Below are 15,113 nucleotides of genomic sequence, written 5' to 3' on the forward strand. Positions count from 1 at the left end.
GTTGTATCAAAATAGAATTTTCTTATTTTTCACTAAAATAAAAACTAACTGTCTTTTTTATAAAATAAATGACCTTTTCATTGTGCCATATATTATGGAACTATTTAAATTATTTAGCTGATTGTAAGAAACAAAATGTTGGTTTGTAGATTAATACTGTAAAATTATTATTTGTACGGAAACGATAAAAATATATTTTTGTGCTGCGACAAAAACTAATATTATAAATGTGAAAGTAACTCTGTCTGTCTGTCTCGCTTTCACGCCAAAACTACTGAACCGATTTGAATGAAATTTGGTATACAGATAGTCTAGACCCTGAGAACGGACATAGGCTACTTTTTAATGCGAAAAAAGGGTTGTAAGGGGTTAAAAGGGGGGTGAAAGTTTGTATGGAAGAATCGTCATTTTTGAAGCTAGAAGCTTGAAACTTATTTTTGAGACTGTTGATTAAATATAAATAAAAATGACATTCAATGTTTGTAAAAAATTACCCTTAAGGGGGTAAAATAAAATAGGGGATGCAAGTTTTTATGTAAATTCGTCATTTTTGAAGCTAGAAGCTTAAACTTATTGTTGAGACTGTTGATTAAATATAAATACATATGACATTCATTGTTTGTAAAAAAAATATTATAAATGCGAAAGTAACTCTGTCTGTCTGTCTGTCTGTCTGTCTGTCTGTCTCGCTTTCACGCCAAAACTACTGAACCGATTTAAATGAAATTTAGTACGCAGATAGTCTAGACGCAGAGGAAGGACATAGGCTACTTTTTAATGCGTAAAAAGGGTTGTAAGGGGTTCAAAATGGAAATACAAGGTTATCTTTATGCGGTTGAATCCTTATTCGTCATCTTTTCATTTCACTAGCTAACAACCAATCAACACATCGCGTGCGTTTGCGCCATTCGCCATCTTTTCATTTCACTAGCTAACAACCAATCAACTCATTGCGTGCGTTTGCGCCAATAAGGTATCCATCACAGAGAACAAAACCACAGATAACATAATGTAAAACGAAAGATCTTGCCGGAAACATGACGTTGACGTTTAGTGAAAATATTGTTTTTTGACACTTTTTTATGATAAAATCGTATATCGTGTGTATGTGTTTTTTCTTTAAACCTGAAATTGGCCGATTGCGAGACAAATTTGGCGATTTTTTTTATTAATTTGTTTTACGGCTCTGGATACAAGCCCAGTTTAGCCCAACTTAAAGTTTTACAATATAAATTACAAAAATTAAAGTCAATGTCCAATGTTAAATAATAATAAATGTCAAACGTTGTTTCCCTGTTCTGAACTACTTAAAAAAAATTTTTTATAAAAATCACAATTTCTTCAAATTTTATTATTTACATTTTTTAAAGAATGTTGTGGTGTGGCACTATCCGAAATTAAATTATTTACCCATTTTTGTAGGTTATACAGAAATAATGTGTGGGTGTTTATTTAAAAAGCATTAACACAAAATTAATAAAGTATAGGTATTAATAAATATATGGTTGTTGTATCAAAATAGAATTTTCTTATTTTTCACTAAAATAAAAACTAACTGTCTTTTTTATAAAATAAATGACCTTTTCATTGTGCCATATATTATGGAACTATTTAAATTATTTAGCTGATTGTAAGAAACAAAATGTTGGTTTGTAGATTAATACTGTAAAATTATTATTTGTACGGAAACGATAAAAATATATTTTTGTGCTGCGACAAAAACTAATATTATAAATGTGAAAGTAACTCTGTCTGTCTGTCTCGCTTTCACGCCAAAACTACTGAACCGATTTGAATGAAATTTGGTATACAGATAGTCTAGACCCTGAGAACGGACATAGGCTACTTTTTAATGCGAAAAAAGGGTTGTAAGGGGTTAAAAGGGGGTGAAAGTTTGTATGGAAGAATCGTCATTTTTGAAGCTAGAAGCTTGAAACTTATTTTTGAGACTGTTGATTAAATATAAATAAAAATGACATTCAATGTTTGTAAAAAATTACCCTTAAGGGGGTAAAATAAAATAGGGGATGCAAGTTTTTATGTAAATTCGTCATTTTTGAAGCTAGAAGCTTAAACTTATTGTTGAGACTGTTGATTAAATATAAATACATATGACATTCATTGTTTGTAAAAAAATTACCCTTAAGGGGGTAAAATAAAATAGGGGATGCAAGTTTTTATGTAAACACGTCATTTTTGAAGCTAGAAGCTTGAATCTTATTGTTGAGACTGTTGATTAAATATCCTTACTAATATTATAAATGCGAAAGTAACTCTGTCTGTCTGTCTGTCTCGCTTTCACGCCAAAACTACTGAACCGATTTAAATGGAATTTAGTACGCAGATAGTCTAGACGCCGAGGAAGGACATAGGCTACTTTTTAATGCGTAAAAAGGGTTGTAAGGGGTTCAAAATGGAAATACAAGGTTATCTTTATGCGGTTGAATACTTATTCGTCATCTTTTCATTTCACTATCTAACAACCAATCAACACATCGCGTGCGTATGCGCCAATAAGGTATCCATCACAGAGAACAAAACCACAGATAACATAATGTAAAACGAAAGATCTTGCCGGAAACATGACGTTGACGTTTAGCGAAAATATTGTTTTTTGACACATTTTTATGATAAAATCGTATATCGTGTGTATGTGTTTTTTCTTTAAACTTGAAATTGGCCGATTGCGAGACAAATTTGGCCATTTTTTTTATTAGTTTGTTTTACGGCTCTGGATACAAGTCCTGTTTAGCCCAACTTAAAGTTTTACAATATAAATTACAAAAATTAAAGTCAATGTCAAATGTCAAATAATAATAAATGTCAAATGTTGTTTCTCTGTTCTGACGGACTTATTAAAAAAAAACTTAATAACAATCACAATTTCTTCACATTCTATTATTTACATTTTTTAAAGAATGTTGTGGTGTGGCACTATCCGAAATTAAATTATTTACCCATTTTTGTAGGTTATACAGAAATAATGTGTGGGTGTTTATTTAAAAAGCATTAACACAAAGTTAATAAAGTATAGGTATTAATAAATATATGGTTGTTGTATCAAAATAGAATTTTCTTATTTTTAACTAAAATAAAAACTAACTGTCTTTTTTATAAAATAAATGACCTTTTCATTGTGTCATATATTATGAAACTATTTAAATTATTTAGCTGATTGTAAGAAACAAAATGTTGGTTTGTAGATTAATACTGTAAAATTATTATTTGTACGGAAACGATAAAAATATATTTTTGTGCTGCGACAAAAACTAATATTATAAATGCGAAAGTAACTCTGTCTGTCTGTCTCGCTTTCACGCCAAAACTACTGAACCGATTTGAATGAAATTTGGTATACAGATAGTCTAGACCCTGAGAACGGACATAGGCTACTTTTTAATGCGAAAAAAGGGTTGTAAGGGGTTAAAAGGGGGGTGAAAGATTGTATGGAAGAATCGTCATTTTTGAAGCTAGAAGCTTGAAACTTATTTTTGAGGCTGTTGATTAAATATAAATAAAAATGACATTCAATGTTTGTAAAAAATTACCCTTAAGGGGGTAAAATAAAATAGGGGATGCAAGTTTTTATGTAAACACGTCATTTTTGAAGCTAGAAGCTTGAAACTGATTGTTGAGACTGTTGATTAAATATAAATAAAAATGACATTCAATGTTTGTAAAAAATTACCCTTAAGGGGGTAAAATAAAATAGGGGATGCAAATTTTTATGTAAAATCGTCATTTTTTAAGCTAGAGGCTTGAAACTTATTTTTGAGGCTGTTGATTAAATATAAATAAATATGACATTCATTGTTTGTAAAAAAATTACCCTTAAGGGGGCAAAATAAAATAGGGGATGATAGTTATTATGTAAATTCGTAATTTTTGAAACTAGAACGATGAAACTATTTTCATTCGTTCTTTTGGGGTAGATTTTTAAATACCCCACTAATGTTATAACTGTGAAAGTAAGTCTGTTTGTCTTTCTGTCAGTCTTACGCTCCAAAACAAAACAAAAATTTAAATGAAATTTAAAAAATTTAAACACAGTTTACACCCGGACAAAGAATATAGGGTACTTTTGAATGTGAAAAAAGGATTGTAAGGGGGTTGCAATGGTACGCTGTATGGAAGAATCGTCATTTTTTAAAACTAGAAGTTTGAGACTCATTTTTAGACATTCAATGTTTGTAAAATTTTTACTCTTAGGGGGAGTGGGGGGGGGGGGGGGGGTAGTAAAATAAAATAGGGAATGAAAGTTATTGTGGAAATTTGCTGTTTGTGTGGTTGTGGAAGCTAGAACGATTAAACTTTTTTCTTTGTCTTTTTAGAGTTAGTTTATTAAATACCCTACTGATACAAGTGAAAGTAACTTTGTCTGTCTGTTTGTCTCGCTTACACGCCAAAAATATTGAACCGATTTAAATTGAAATTTGAAACAGACATAGATAGACTAGATCCTGAGAAAGGACATAGGTTACTTTTTAATGTGAAAAAGGGTTGCAAGAGGATTGAAAGGGTAGATCCAAGGTCATATAGATGTATCGTCATGTTTAAAGCTTGAAATTTATTTTTTAGCCTATTAATTAAATATTTATTTTTATTTTTTATCATTTTTTAAGCTAAAATGATGAAACTTATTTATTTGACTTATATTGTGTTAATTGAGTTAAATATTTTTTCATTATTTACGCGGACGAAGTCGCGGGTACAGCTAGTACAATATATATGAGTGTGTCTGTCAGTTGTCTAGTTTATATTAGGTCTAAATAAAGCTGTGTGATATGTCTAGACGTATTTATTATTGCTAATTATTATAAGTTGATTTAACTTACACTATTTACGATTATCATCATATCATAATAGTATCTGTACAATGATGTTGACAACACACGAATATTAAAAACTAACGGAATCATACGGCGCTGTCTGTATTCATCAGGTACCTACCTATAGTATGTTTCTAGCTGTTGTAATGTAAAAGTTAGTAGGTAAATTATTTTCTGACTTTTTCCATTATATTATTATTTTATTTAATTAATTATGTCATCCAAATAAACTAAAAAATTACAGCTTTATTGAGATATGTGTGAGGTTTATTGCGAATGAAAACTTCAACAGTTAAATTTTATCTACATTACTTTGTTTACATTTCAACATAATTCTTATCTTTTCAAATATATATAAAAAAAAACTTAAATTTGTTGTATTAATAATTTTTTAACATTTATCGTCTAATACTAAATGTTCAACTGTTAATGATAACTTTGCTGTATACAGAAATATATCTTGTATAGTCGTTATGTGATAACAATCATTGTAATGCTTGAAAAAAAAACTTATCTTAATGTACCCACATGCAATTTTCACTATGTACCTGGAAAACAAGTTAATAGCCCATATGATGGAAATTGTAGATTTTCTTACACATCTTCTTAGACTTAAGTACTATTGTCGTGGTTGACCTTTTATTGTATTAATTTACTAATAAAGGCTAAAACAGAATAGAGAGAGGATGGACTCACTGCGTCCTTTGTTTTATTGACCATTTTATCTCGTAACATTTTTACTTTTAAATTTTATTATAAGCAGCAATTGTATTCGTTTTTATTTGAGACAAATAAAGATGATTATTATTATTATTAATAGCACCATCTCACAAATCCCATGAAAATCGGTGATACAATTCATGCGTTCTCTTCACCTGAAGACTAATATGTGTCTCCGTAGAATAGTGTTATGGTGAGGATACTGTATCTACCTATCATCTACCAACCACCTAGTGGTTCTATCTAAGGAATTAGTGTTAAGGTGATTTGAATAAAGAACGTATGTTCTTTTCTGAAGCACTTAGATGCATTATTAGTAAAAAAAAAATTGACAAATAATTTAGCTTAAATATTTTGAAGGTATACATACAAAAGCTCCATAAACGAAGGGCTAACTGACCTAAATACAGTCTGAGACCCTTGGCAAGTTCATTGAATGGGGCCTTCCCTTTATCTAAAACAACATTACTACGTAGTATTAATAATATCTGTGGTTTTACGTTGTATTTTCTAGAAGTAAATTATGTAATTAATGTTAGATTCTTTTTATGGTTACGGCCTTGAAAACTGGGGTTCCTCTCTGGCCAGGGGCACATTTTATTAGACTGCCCTGTGTATCCTACTTTTACACAGCTGTCGACATACCTATTTATGCAAATCCTAATTTTGAATCTATTTTATGTTATATAATTTTTACGGTACATGATATCTGTATTGTAAATATTTAATTGTTCACAAAGAAAAATTACTCGTAGTGAAGACAACGCATCGATATCAATATACAAATATTACGTATAATATAAATATATTTAACAATAAGTATAGTTGGATAATATGCGAGACGTCTCTCGACTGTCGATGGGTCAGTGTTGTGATAACCTCGCGAGCCGCCACCACCGACCACGGGCCTCGTCGATCAGACTCTAGTGAGCACTCCGCCCTTCTGACGTGCCACCATAATCTATAAAGCCAGTCGGCGCAAACAAAAGAAACAGTCCGCCTTCGATCTCCGTCGATGTTGTTAATTTAGCATACACTGAGACACTGACGCGAGATCGCATATTGCGATGAATTCAAAACAGTGAACAGTTAAATAAAAACAAAACAAATCAGGTTTTGAATATCCCTCTCTTTATATGCGCTTGCGTGCAAACACAGCTGTGATTGGTTGAAATAACGTTCAGGGAAAAGTAAAAACATGACGATGAGTGAAACAAATAGCAGTGCCAGTCGGTCGGCGTGCAATTGCAAAGGAAGCATGATCGTTGTGTCCAACAGGCTACCTTTTATTTTGAAGAGAAATGAGAAAACCGGTGAATTAGAGAGAAAAGCCAGGTACTGTACTGTCGATATCTGTAACAATTCAAGAATGTACATTGCTTATTAACTTACGGTTTCAATAGCAGGCCTATTTGTTCATATATAATTTTAATAGACTGTTTCTAACAGAAATTGTAGGATGAATGAAATTTATCCTTAGCGAGGTAATAAGCGTAATAACATCTACCTTGATCGACTTAATCAGGCTTATACATACATGAATAGCAAATGAATTAATGAATCATTGATAGACAATTATCTATTGCAAGAATAAGAAGTAAATAAATAATTAAATAAAGAAACAATAACATTGATAATTTTTGTAAATATTATCCGTTATAACCAGTCGGCCATGTGCGGAACACCTGTGCGATCTTTCAGTATTGATTTTATCAGAATTTCTAGAAAACTCGCCAACATTAGGCTTGCCGGTATCTATTCGGGAAAATTCCGTGGTTACACACTTCTCAAACTCAATCCTTCCGCGTAACTACCTGAGTACCTACTGTGTAAATAGTTATTTATTCCTTAATTGAATGCGTTATCTTGAGTTTACTCGTTTGAGTCATCAGTCATCTGAATGTCAGCTGTTTTAACGAAACAAATAAACAAACATCCCGCTACTTATCTATATATAAATACTTAATACTAAAATTTCCTACCAAAACAAAAGAGGTTAAAAAGTATTTTTTATGAATATCATATAAATATATAAAATGATTAGGTTGTCATACCAATGATAGTTACTATTATAGGTGGTCATTTGTTAATTCATTTATATATAGCATTATTGAATGATCATATTCATTTTTTAATATTTATTTACAAATATTTTGGGTGTAAAGAGATTTTATTTTAGGATATTACGTAACATCTATTTGGATGTCATTTCGTAATAGGTACCTACATCAAAAGGCAGCGCGCTAGTTCTTCGTGACAGAAATGATTCATCTACATTTAACAAGTCTTACTAATGTGAGGGTCTGTGACCCTTCTATGCAATCTTGCTAATCTCATATACTACATAATCTTTCTTACTACTTAATTTGTTAAGTACGCGTGATCATAAATCCTATTATACAATACATATTTTTTCTCTCATAATAATATTAATAAAGACTAATAGTTAGGATAAACTATTAATCTATTATTAATATTATAATGTAGAAGGATTTACAGGCTACCTTTTGTGCCTGTAAAATAGGTAATGCGTATAATGTCGCGAATAGAAACTAGTTATCATAGATCATTGTACCTACTACCTACATACATTAATGACTATATCGCACCTCCGCTTAACAACCATAAAGCAAAAAATATTAAAGTATTTTTTATTGTTTTACTAGTTTCAAAACTTTAGTTCAAAAACTTTTATTGACCCGAAAATTGAAAACTTTAATTAGAAATAAAATACAATTTTCTCGTTATTATTTTTCTATATTTATTGATACTAAATACATATTTTAGATGAATACTAGCGATTTTCCGCGATTTATCTTTTGTTTTTAATAAAAGACAGCATATTCAAGTTAAATTCCATGTAGCTGTGAAAAGACAACAAACTGACAGAAATACAGACAGACACAATTTCGCATTTATAATATTAGCATGGATGTTATAATATTACATGTTTTTATTGGATAATAGCCATATTTACATTCCTAGTTAAAAATATTGTATTAAATCTCTAATGAGGTCACTACGCAGAATATTATATAACCTTGGACTTGACTTCGCTGAGCGAGGCTGAGAAACATTGAATTTCGAAAGCCGTTTTAAAATGAGCATTAGTATACTAGATTTGAGTAAAGTATACTATATCTAACGTAATACCTGGACTTGATAATGATGGATTGACTTGATGACATTCAATGTACCATTCTACATTTATATAATTTCAATTTATACTCGTATGTGTATATTAGATAGATATTCTTATAAATATTTATATGTTTATATAATATATTATACTTACCTAGAAAATACCAAAACACATAATCATACTCATAAATGTAAATGTTTGTATCGCGAGAGAATCGAATCCCAACTGAAGTAAGGTGGTGTACTAAACCACTAATTCTTAATTGTTCAGGATTATTATTTATTATTGTTGTTACTGTTATTTCTTGAAAAATGGTAATAATTTAGTTAATATGATTTAATATAAGGCAGAATATAGAGATACATTCGATAAATCCACTTACCCTTGTATACAATATATTCAGCAATTAAAGATATGAATCTATTAATTATTGATATTAAAATTATCTATTAATGTCCAACATTGGGGAGAAAGGGTATTGTTAGTAATGTGATCTGTTGACCCCATTGCAATGTACCAAGTCAGGCTGATCTCCACGCAGTTTTCCCTGGAAACAATAATGAAAAATTCGTGATGAATTTGTCACGATGGTGATTTATCCTTCACTGATGCCCCGCCAGCGTAAACCGTTAGGGCAGGCGTTATAAAAAGAAATATATCTAATATTTTACTTTGAGATTGATCAATTATAAATAATCTATACTAATATCATAAAGAGGTTAGAGTTTGTGAGGTATGACCTCACGAACTAGTAGAGGGTAATCGCTGGCTGCTAAAATGATTATGAAAGTCATTGTATTATTGGATAGCCTATTTATAACGGAACACGCTACACACAATACGAGTAGAGCTGCAATAAAAATATTGTATAAATTTGTAGCAAACAAAATTACGCGGGCCACCTAGTATGATATCATTTTAATTAATGTAGTATTTAAATTCTGTTCCTAGTCAATATGGATGTAGTACGTATTTCGTAACTTTAATATACGAATGTTAAGTATAACATGTATTCTAAAAATATTTTTTTAACAATGGCAACACTATCATACTAATGTTCTTTCGAACATTGTCTCTTCCGTATTTGTGTGCTCAAAATAAATGTAGAGTCAGTAAAAACCAAGTGTTTGACAACTCGAAATCAAAATTCTAACATTTAATCATTACTTAATGTCGCTTCTATTGCATTTATAGAAAGAAGGTGTTGTTATCTGCCGAGAAATTGCAATTAATAACCTCAGTCATCTTTATTATTTTATTATGAAACAGAATGTAATGCATCTTCTAACATAGTACGTATCTATATTTGTTCTCTAAGCAATTAATAGTTATTATTATTACCACAGATAACATAATATTATTATTGAAACCAATATATGAGTTTCATAAACTGCGTACCCCAATATTACAGATTTAGATTTTTGCCAAGAAGTTTTTGCAACTTTATCTGAAAGTTCTTTTTACATTACACTTAAATAAAATACAGAAAAGTGTCATCACAATCATTATAACAATAATAATCGATTAATCATAATGAAACTGGAATTTATTCACTGAAAATTGGTAATTATTCAAAATTGTATAAAATAAGTAAATATTCTACATATATTGAAAAATGGAATAAGATTTTTTTATAAACGAGAAATTTTTTCTCAAATATATACAAGCTTAATACATTATAAAAAAATCTTGTCATAAAACCAAAAATATTTGTAACGATAAACCACTTGTTAGAGCACCAACTTCTTTCAATTTGTTTATCTATAAGGAAAATTAAATTCCCGTTTCTTAACTACAAAATTATCTGGATTTTATTTCCTCGTAGAAAACCAGTTATGTAATTTGGTTATCTATAAGGTTCAAGTTGCTACCTACGTATATGTACCGAAATGTTTTAGTTCTAAATAGATAGTAAACATACCTACGCAGTAACGAATTATAATACTATCGTCAGCTCGCGATTGTCGCCGTGGCCATGTTCTTATTTCATGTGAATGGATACCTAAATATACTTTTTTAAGGAGTACCTATATCTGTGTGCCCAAAAAAGTGGATGTATTAACTAAATATTGAATTCACCAAGCGCTAACTAACTAAACTCCATCTCATATTATCAACCTCCACTGATTACCACCCATTCAACAACCCTAGTTACTGGGTAAATGCACCTGCACGCCTAGAAACAAATACCCTAGACTAAACAATTCTCTAACCAGCGATGTAAAACCTTATGGTCTTCTCTATTAAAAATACTATTTATAAGCCACATGATAATTAGTTAAACAGTTAAACCGTAATGAAATGAAAGCGTAACAAAAAAAACTAACTTTCGCATTACACATATACTATTTAGGTTTGTAACAGCCTGCTTGCGTTTATACACCCAAAACTATAAAATCACTAAACGATTGGAATTTAATACAGCACAGTGGAATTTTATTGTTGTTTTATTCGAAACAGCTATTTGAAAGGTAGTTTACAAAGCAAACAGCTTGCTTGTAAACTGTGTTCCTTAACGTCTGATAACAGGGGACTGTGGTATCCACGCAGAAGACTTTTTGCAAAGTATAAGAATATATAAGTATATATTCCGTACATATATGTTATATAATGTAACATTTTCCCAAATATTACCAGAATTTCTCATTCTGATACAGAATGGACCACTTTTTCGTAGAACTGCAGCTAAAATTGTCTGTAGATACATCATTATTTAGAGGTATATTGATCTATTTATTTGTATTGTTTAACTATAGGGCTGTAATGCATATAAGTTAGAACTATTGTATTTGAATCCTAAGCAAATTTTACTTACTAATGCTGTTGGTGAATATTATTAATTGGCATAGGACAATTCAATATCTTTTTAGAATAATTTGGCTCTGATCTGTTTAACTGTATCGTTTTTAAATAACCAACTTAAATATAAGTTTAATATAAAAAATAAATTTATCAGGTAACTATAATTGTTTATAAATTGTATAAGTTGTTGATTACCCAAATAAGTAAAATAAAAATACGATTAGTAACATATCTTTCTAAAATAAATAAAGCCGCGAGAAACAGATGGTTGTATAATAAAAGTAACAGTTATTTACGTGATGCAGTGCCGGCGGTCTGGTGACAGCGGTCGCGCCGGTGGTCATCCGGGGCAGTGGGATATGGGTGGGATGGCCCGGGATACACCTGGACGACCCCAACGAAAAGATACCCGAGTCCAACCCCAATGACAAGACGCCCACAGCTGGATTACTTTCTAAAAAGGTAACAGCACTGAATACATATTTTTACTTTTTTCTTTCTTCCAACTTATTATCACTGATAAACTTAAAAAAATGTGTATAAAAATCTATCTACGCAAATTATCATTACTCTAATTATATATCGATATTTTTATACCATATGTATGTATTCGTGTGTATTCTTACTAGATATATGTAGAACACTGCTTCTCAAAAGTACACACTGCTCTTATAAGAATATAGCCTAAATTTGCCCTAATAGTAAATACTTGTAATTATAACATCACAAATTCTTATTCTTCAATAAGCTTGTGTAAAAATAGTGCTTCCATCTTTTTCGTATCCGCGCTCCCAGTCCCTTTTTTTTTTTTTTAACGTGTGGAAAAATCTTCAACAAGACCCCGCCGGAGGGATGGCGAGGTGGTGTGTGGGACTCGTACCCACTAAAAAACCACACGGTATACCTCGAGGTGCCGTGGGCCGAAGTCCGGGGTTCGCACTTGGCACTCAACCCAGACTTCGGCGGCTTGGCCTGTCCTGTAGATGTTGTAGGACAGGCCCCCTCTCTCTGGTTAGGGTGCTATGGCTTGCACCCTACCTTCTCGTGGAGGCGCGTGGGTACACGCGCGCGCCTCCAGGGGGCTGGTTGTGGGGTGGTGCCTCCCTCAAGGCATGCACCCCGGCCCCCGTGGGGGGTAGACTCGGGACGGAGTTGGGCTCGTCCCTACATCTGCGCCTGGTCCTCCGGCGGCGGATCATTGGGGCGAAAGGATCGTACTCCCGGTCCCTCTCCGCCGCCTCCTTCTGCGAAATAACTTCTTCGCAGAAGGTGAGCACTGCCAGCCACGACCCCTCGCTCCTAACCATTGCCCGAACTAAATTCGGCAGCGAGAGGTCGGCCCCCACTTCCGCGACCAAGACGCGGCGCTCCTCTGCGAATGCAGGGCACTCCTCCAGAACGTGCTGCGCCGTGTCTTGGTCGCATCCGCACTGGTGGCACATTGTTGTCGGCTCCCTCCGTGCTATGTTACACAGGTACCGCCCGAAACACCCATGTCCGGACAGCACCTGCGTAAGTCGATAAGTCAGCGGCCATCGTCGCCTGCCCATCCATTCTTTGAGAACTGGACGGACAGCCTCGACGGTCCTCAGGCCGGCCGTAGGGTTGGCCAGCCTTTCTTCCCACTTTTCCATGAGGACACGTCGGAGGTGGGATTTCCGTTCCCCTAGTTCCACTCCAGAGGGCTCCCTTCCTTGGGCCCTTTCGTCCGCGCGCCACTTGTACAAGGACGCGCGGGAATCCGCTACGAGATCCCAAGGTGGGGAGCCCGCGAGCAAGCACGCCGCCTCTCTCGAGACGGTGCGGTACCCTCTGATGACCCTTATGGCCATTGCTCGTTGCGGACGCAGGAGCAAGGCCATATTCCCCTGGACAGGGCCCCATACCATATAGGGGCCCCGTATAGGGCCATCGATTGCACCACACCCATGTAGAGGCGGCGACAATTATCCCCCGGCCCCCCGATGTTAGGCAGCAGCCAGCTTAAAGCGCCGGCCGCCGCCATTAGATGAGGAGCCAGGTTCTTGAAGTGGAACCGGAAACCCCAGCGACTATCAAGGTCAAGCCCTAAATCCTTACTAATATTATAAATGCGAAAGTAACTCTGTCTGTCTGTCTGTCTGTCTGTCTGTCTGTCTCGCTTTCACGCCAAAACTACTGAACCGATTTAAATGAAATTTAGTACGCAGATAGTCTAGACGCAGAGGAAGGACATAGGCTACTTTTTAATGCGTAAAAAGGGTTGTAAGGGGTTCAAAATGGAAATACAAGGTTATCTTTATGCGGTTGAATCCTTATTCGTCATCTTTTCATTTCACTAGCTAACAACCAATCAACACATCGCGTGCGTTTGCGCCATTCGCCATCTTTTCATTTCACTAGCTAACAACCAATCAACTCATCGCGTGCGTTTGCGCCAATAAGGTATCCATCACAGAGAACAAAACCACAGATAACATAATGTAAAACGAAAGATCTTGCCGGAAACATGACGTTGACGTTTAGTGAAAATTTTTTTTTTTGACACTTTTTTATGATAAAATCGTATATCGTGTGTATGTGTTTTTTCTTTAAACTTGAAATTGGCCGATTGCGAGACAAATTTGGCCATTTTTTTTATTAATTTGTTTTACGGCTCTGGATACAAGTCCTGTTTAGCCCAACTTAAAGTTTTACAATATAAATTACAAAAATTAAAGTCAATGTCAAATGTCAAATAATAATAAATGTCAAATGTTGTTTCTCTGTTCTGACGAACTTATTAAAAAAAACTTAATAACAATCACAATTTCTTCAAATTTTATTATTTACATTTTTTAAAGAATGTTGTGGTGTGGCACTATACGAAATTAAATTATTTACCCATTTTTGTAGGTTATACAGAAATAATGTGTGGGTGTTTATTTAAAAAGCATTAACACAAAGTTAATAAAGTATAGGTATTAATAAATATATGGTTGTTGTATCAAAATAGAATTTTCTTATTTTTCACTAAAATAAAAACTAACTGTCTTTTTTATAAAATAAATGACCTTTTCATTGTGCCATATATTATGGAACTATTTAAATTATTTAGCTGATTGTAAGAAACAAAATGTTGGTTTGTAGATTAATACTGTAAAATTATTATTTGTACGGAAACGATAAAAATATATTTTTGTGCTGCGACAAAAACTAATATTATAAATGTGAAAGTAACTCTGTCTGTCTGTCTCGCTTTCACGCCAAAACTACTGAACCGATTTGAATGAAATTTGGTATACAGATAGTCTAGACCCTGAGAACGGACATAGGCTACTTTTTAATGCGAAAAAAGGGTTGTAAGGGGTTAAAAGGGGGGATGAAAGATTGTATGTAAGAATCGTCATTTTTGAAGCTAGAAGCTTGAAACTTATTTTTGAGACTGTTGATTAAATATAAATAAAAATGACATTCAATGTTTGTAAAAAATTACCCCTAAGGGGTAAAATAAAATAGGGGATGCAAGTTTTTATGTAAATTCGTCATTTTTGAAGCTAGAAGCTTAAACTTATTGTTGAGACTGTTGATTAAATATAAATACATGACATTCATTGTTTGTAAAAAAAATACCCTTAAGGGGGTAAAATAAAACAGGGGCT

The 15,113-nt window shown here is 33.1% G+C and overlaps 1 protein-coding gene across 1 annotated transcript in view; it reads left to right on the plus strand.

The window, feature by feature from the left end:
* The first annotated feature begins 6,421 nt into the window (after positions 1–6,421).
* The window catches only part of LOC131844644 (uncharacterized), a 37,896-nt gene continuing 29,204 nt past the window's right edge, over positions 6,422–15,113 (plus strand). The window contains exons 1-2 of the mRNA XM_059193580.1: positions 6,422–6,884; positions 11,799–11,955. Coding sequence (XP_059049563.1) covers positions 6,748–6,884; positions 11,799–11,955 — 294 coding nt within the window. The 5' untranslated portion in view covers positions 6,422–6,747. The remainder of the gene's footprint in view (positions 6,885–11,798; positions 11,956–15,113) is intronic.

This window comes from Achroia grisella, unplaced genomic scaffold (assembly GCF_030625045.1).
Source record: "Achroia grisella isolate CSIRO2021 unplaced genomic scaffold, CSIRO_AGI_Agris_v1 utg4116, whole genome shotgun sequence".
NCBI lineage: Eukaryota > Metazoa > Arthropoda > Insecta > Lepidoptera > Pyralidae > Achroia > Achroia grisella.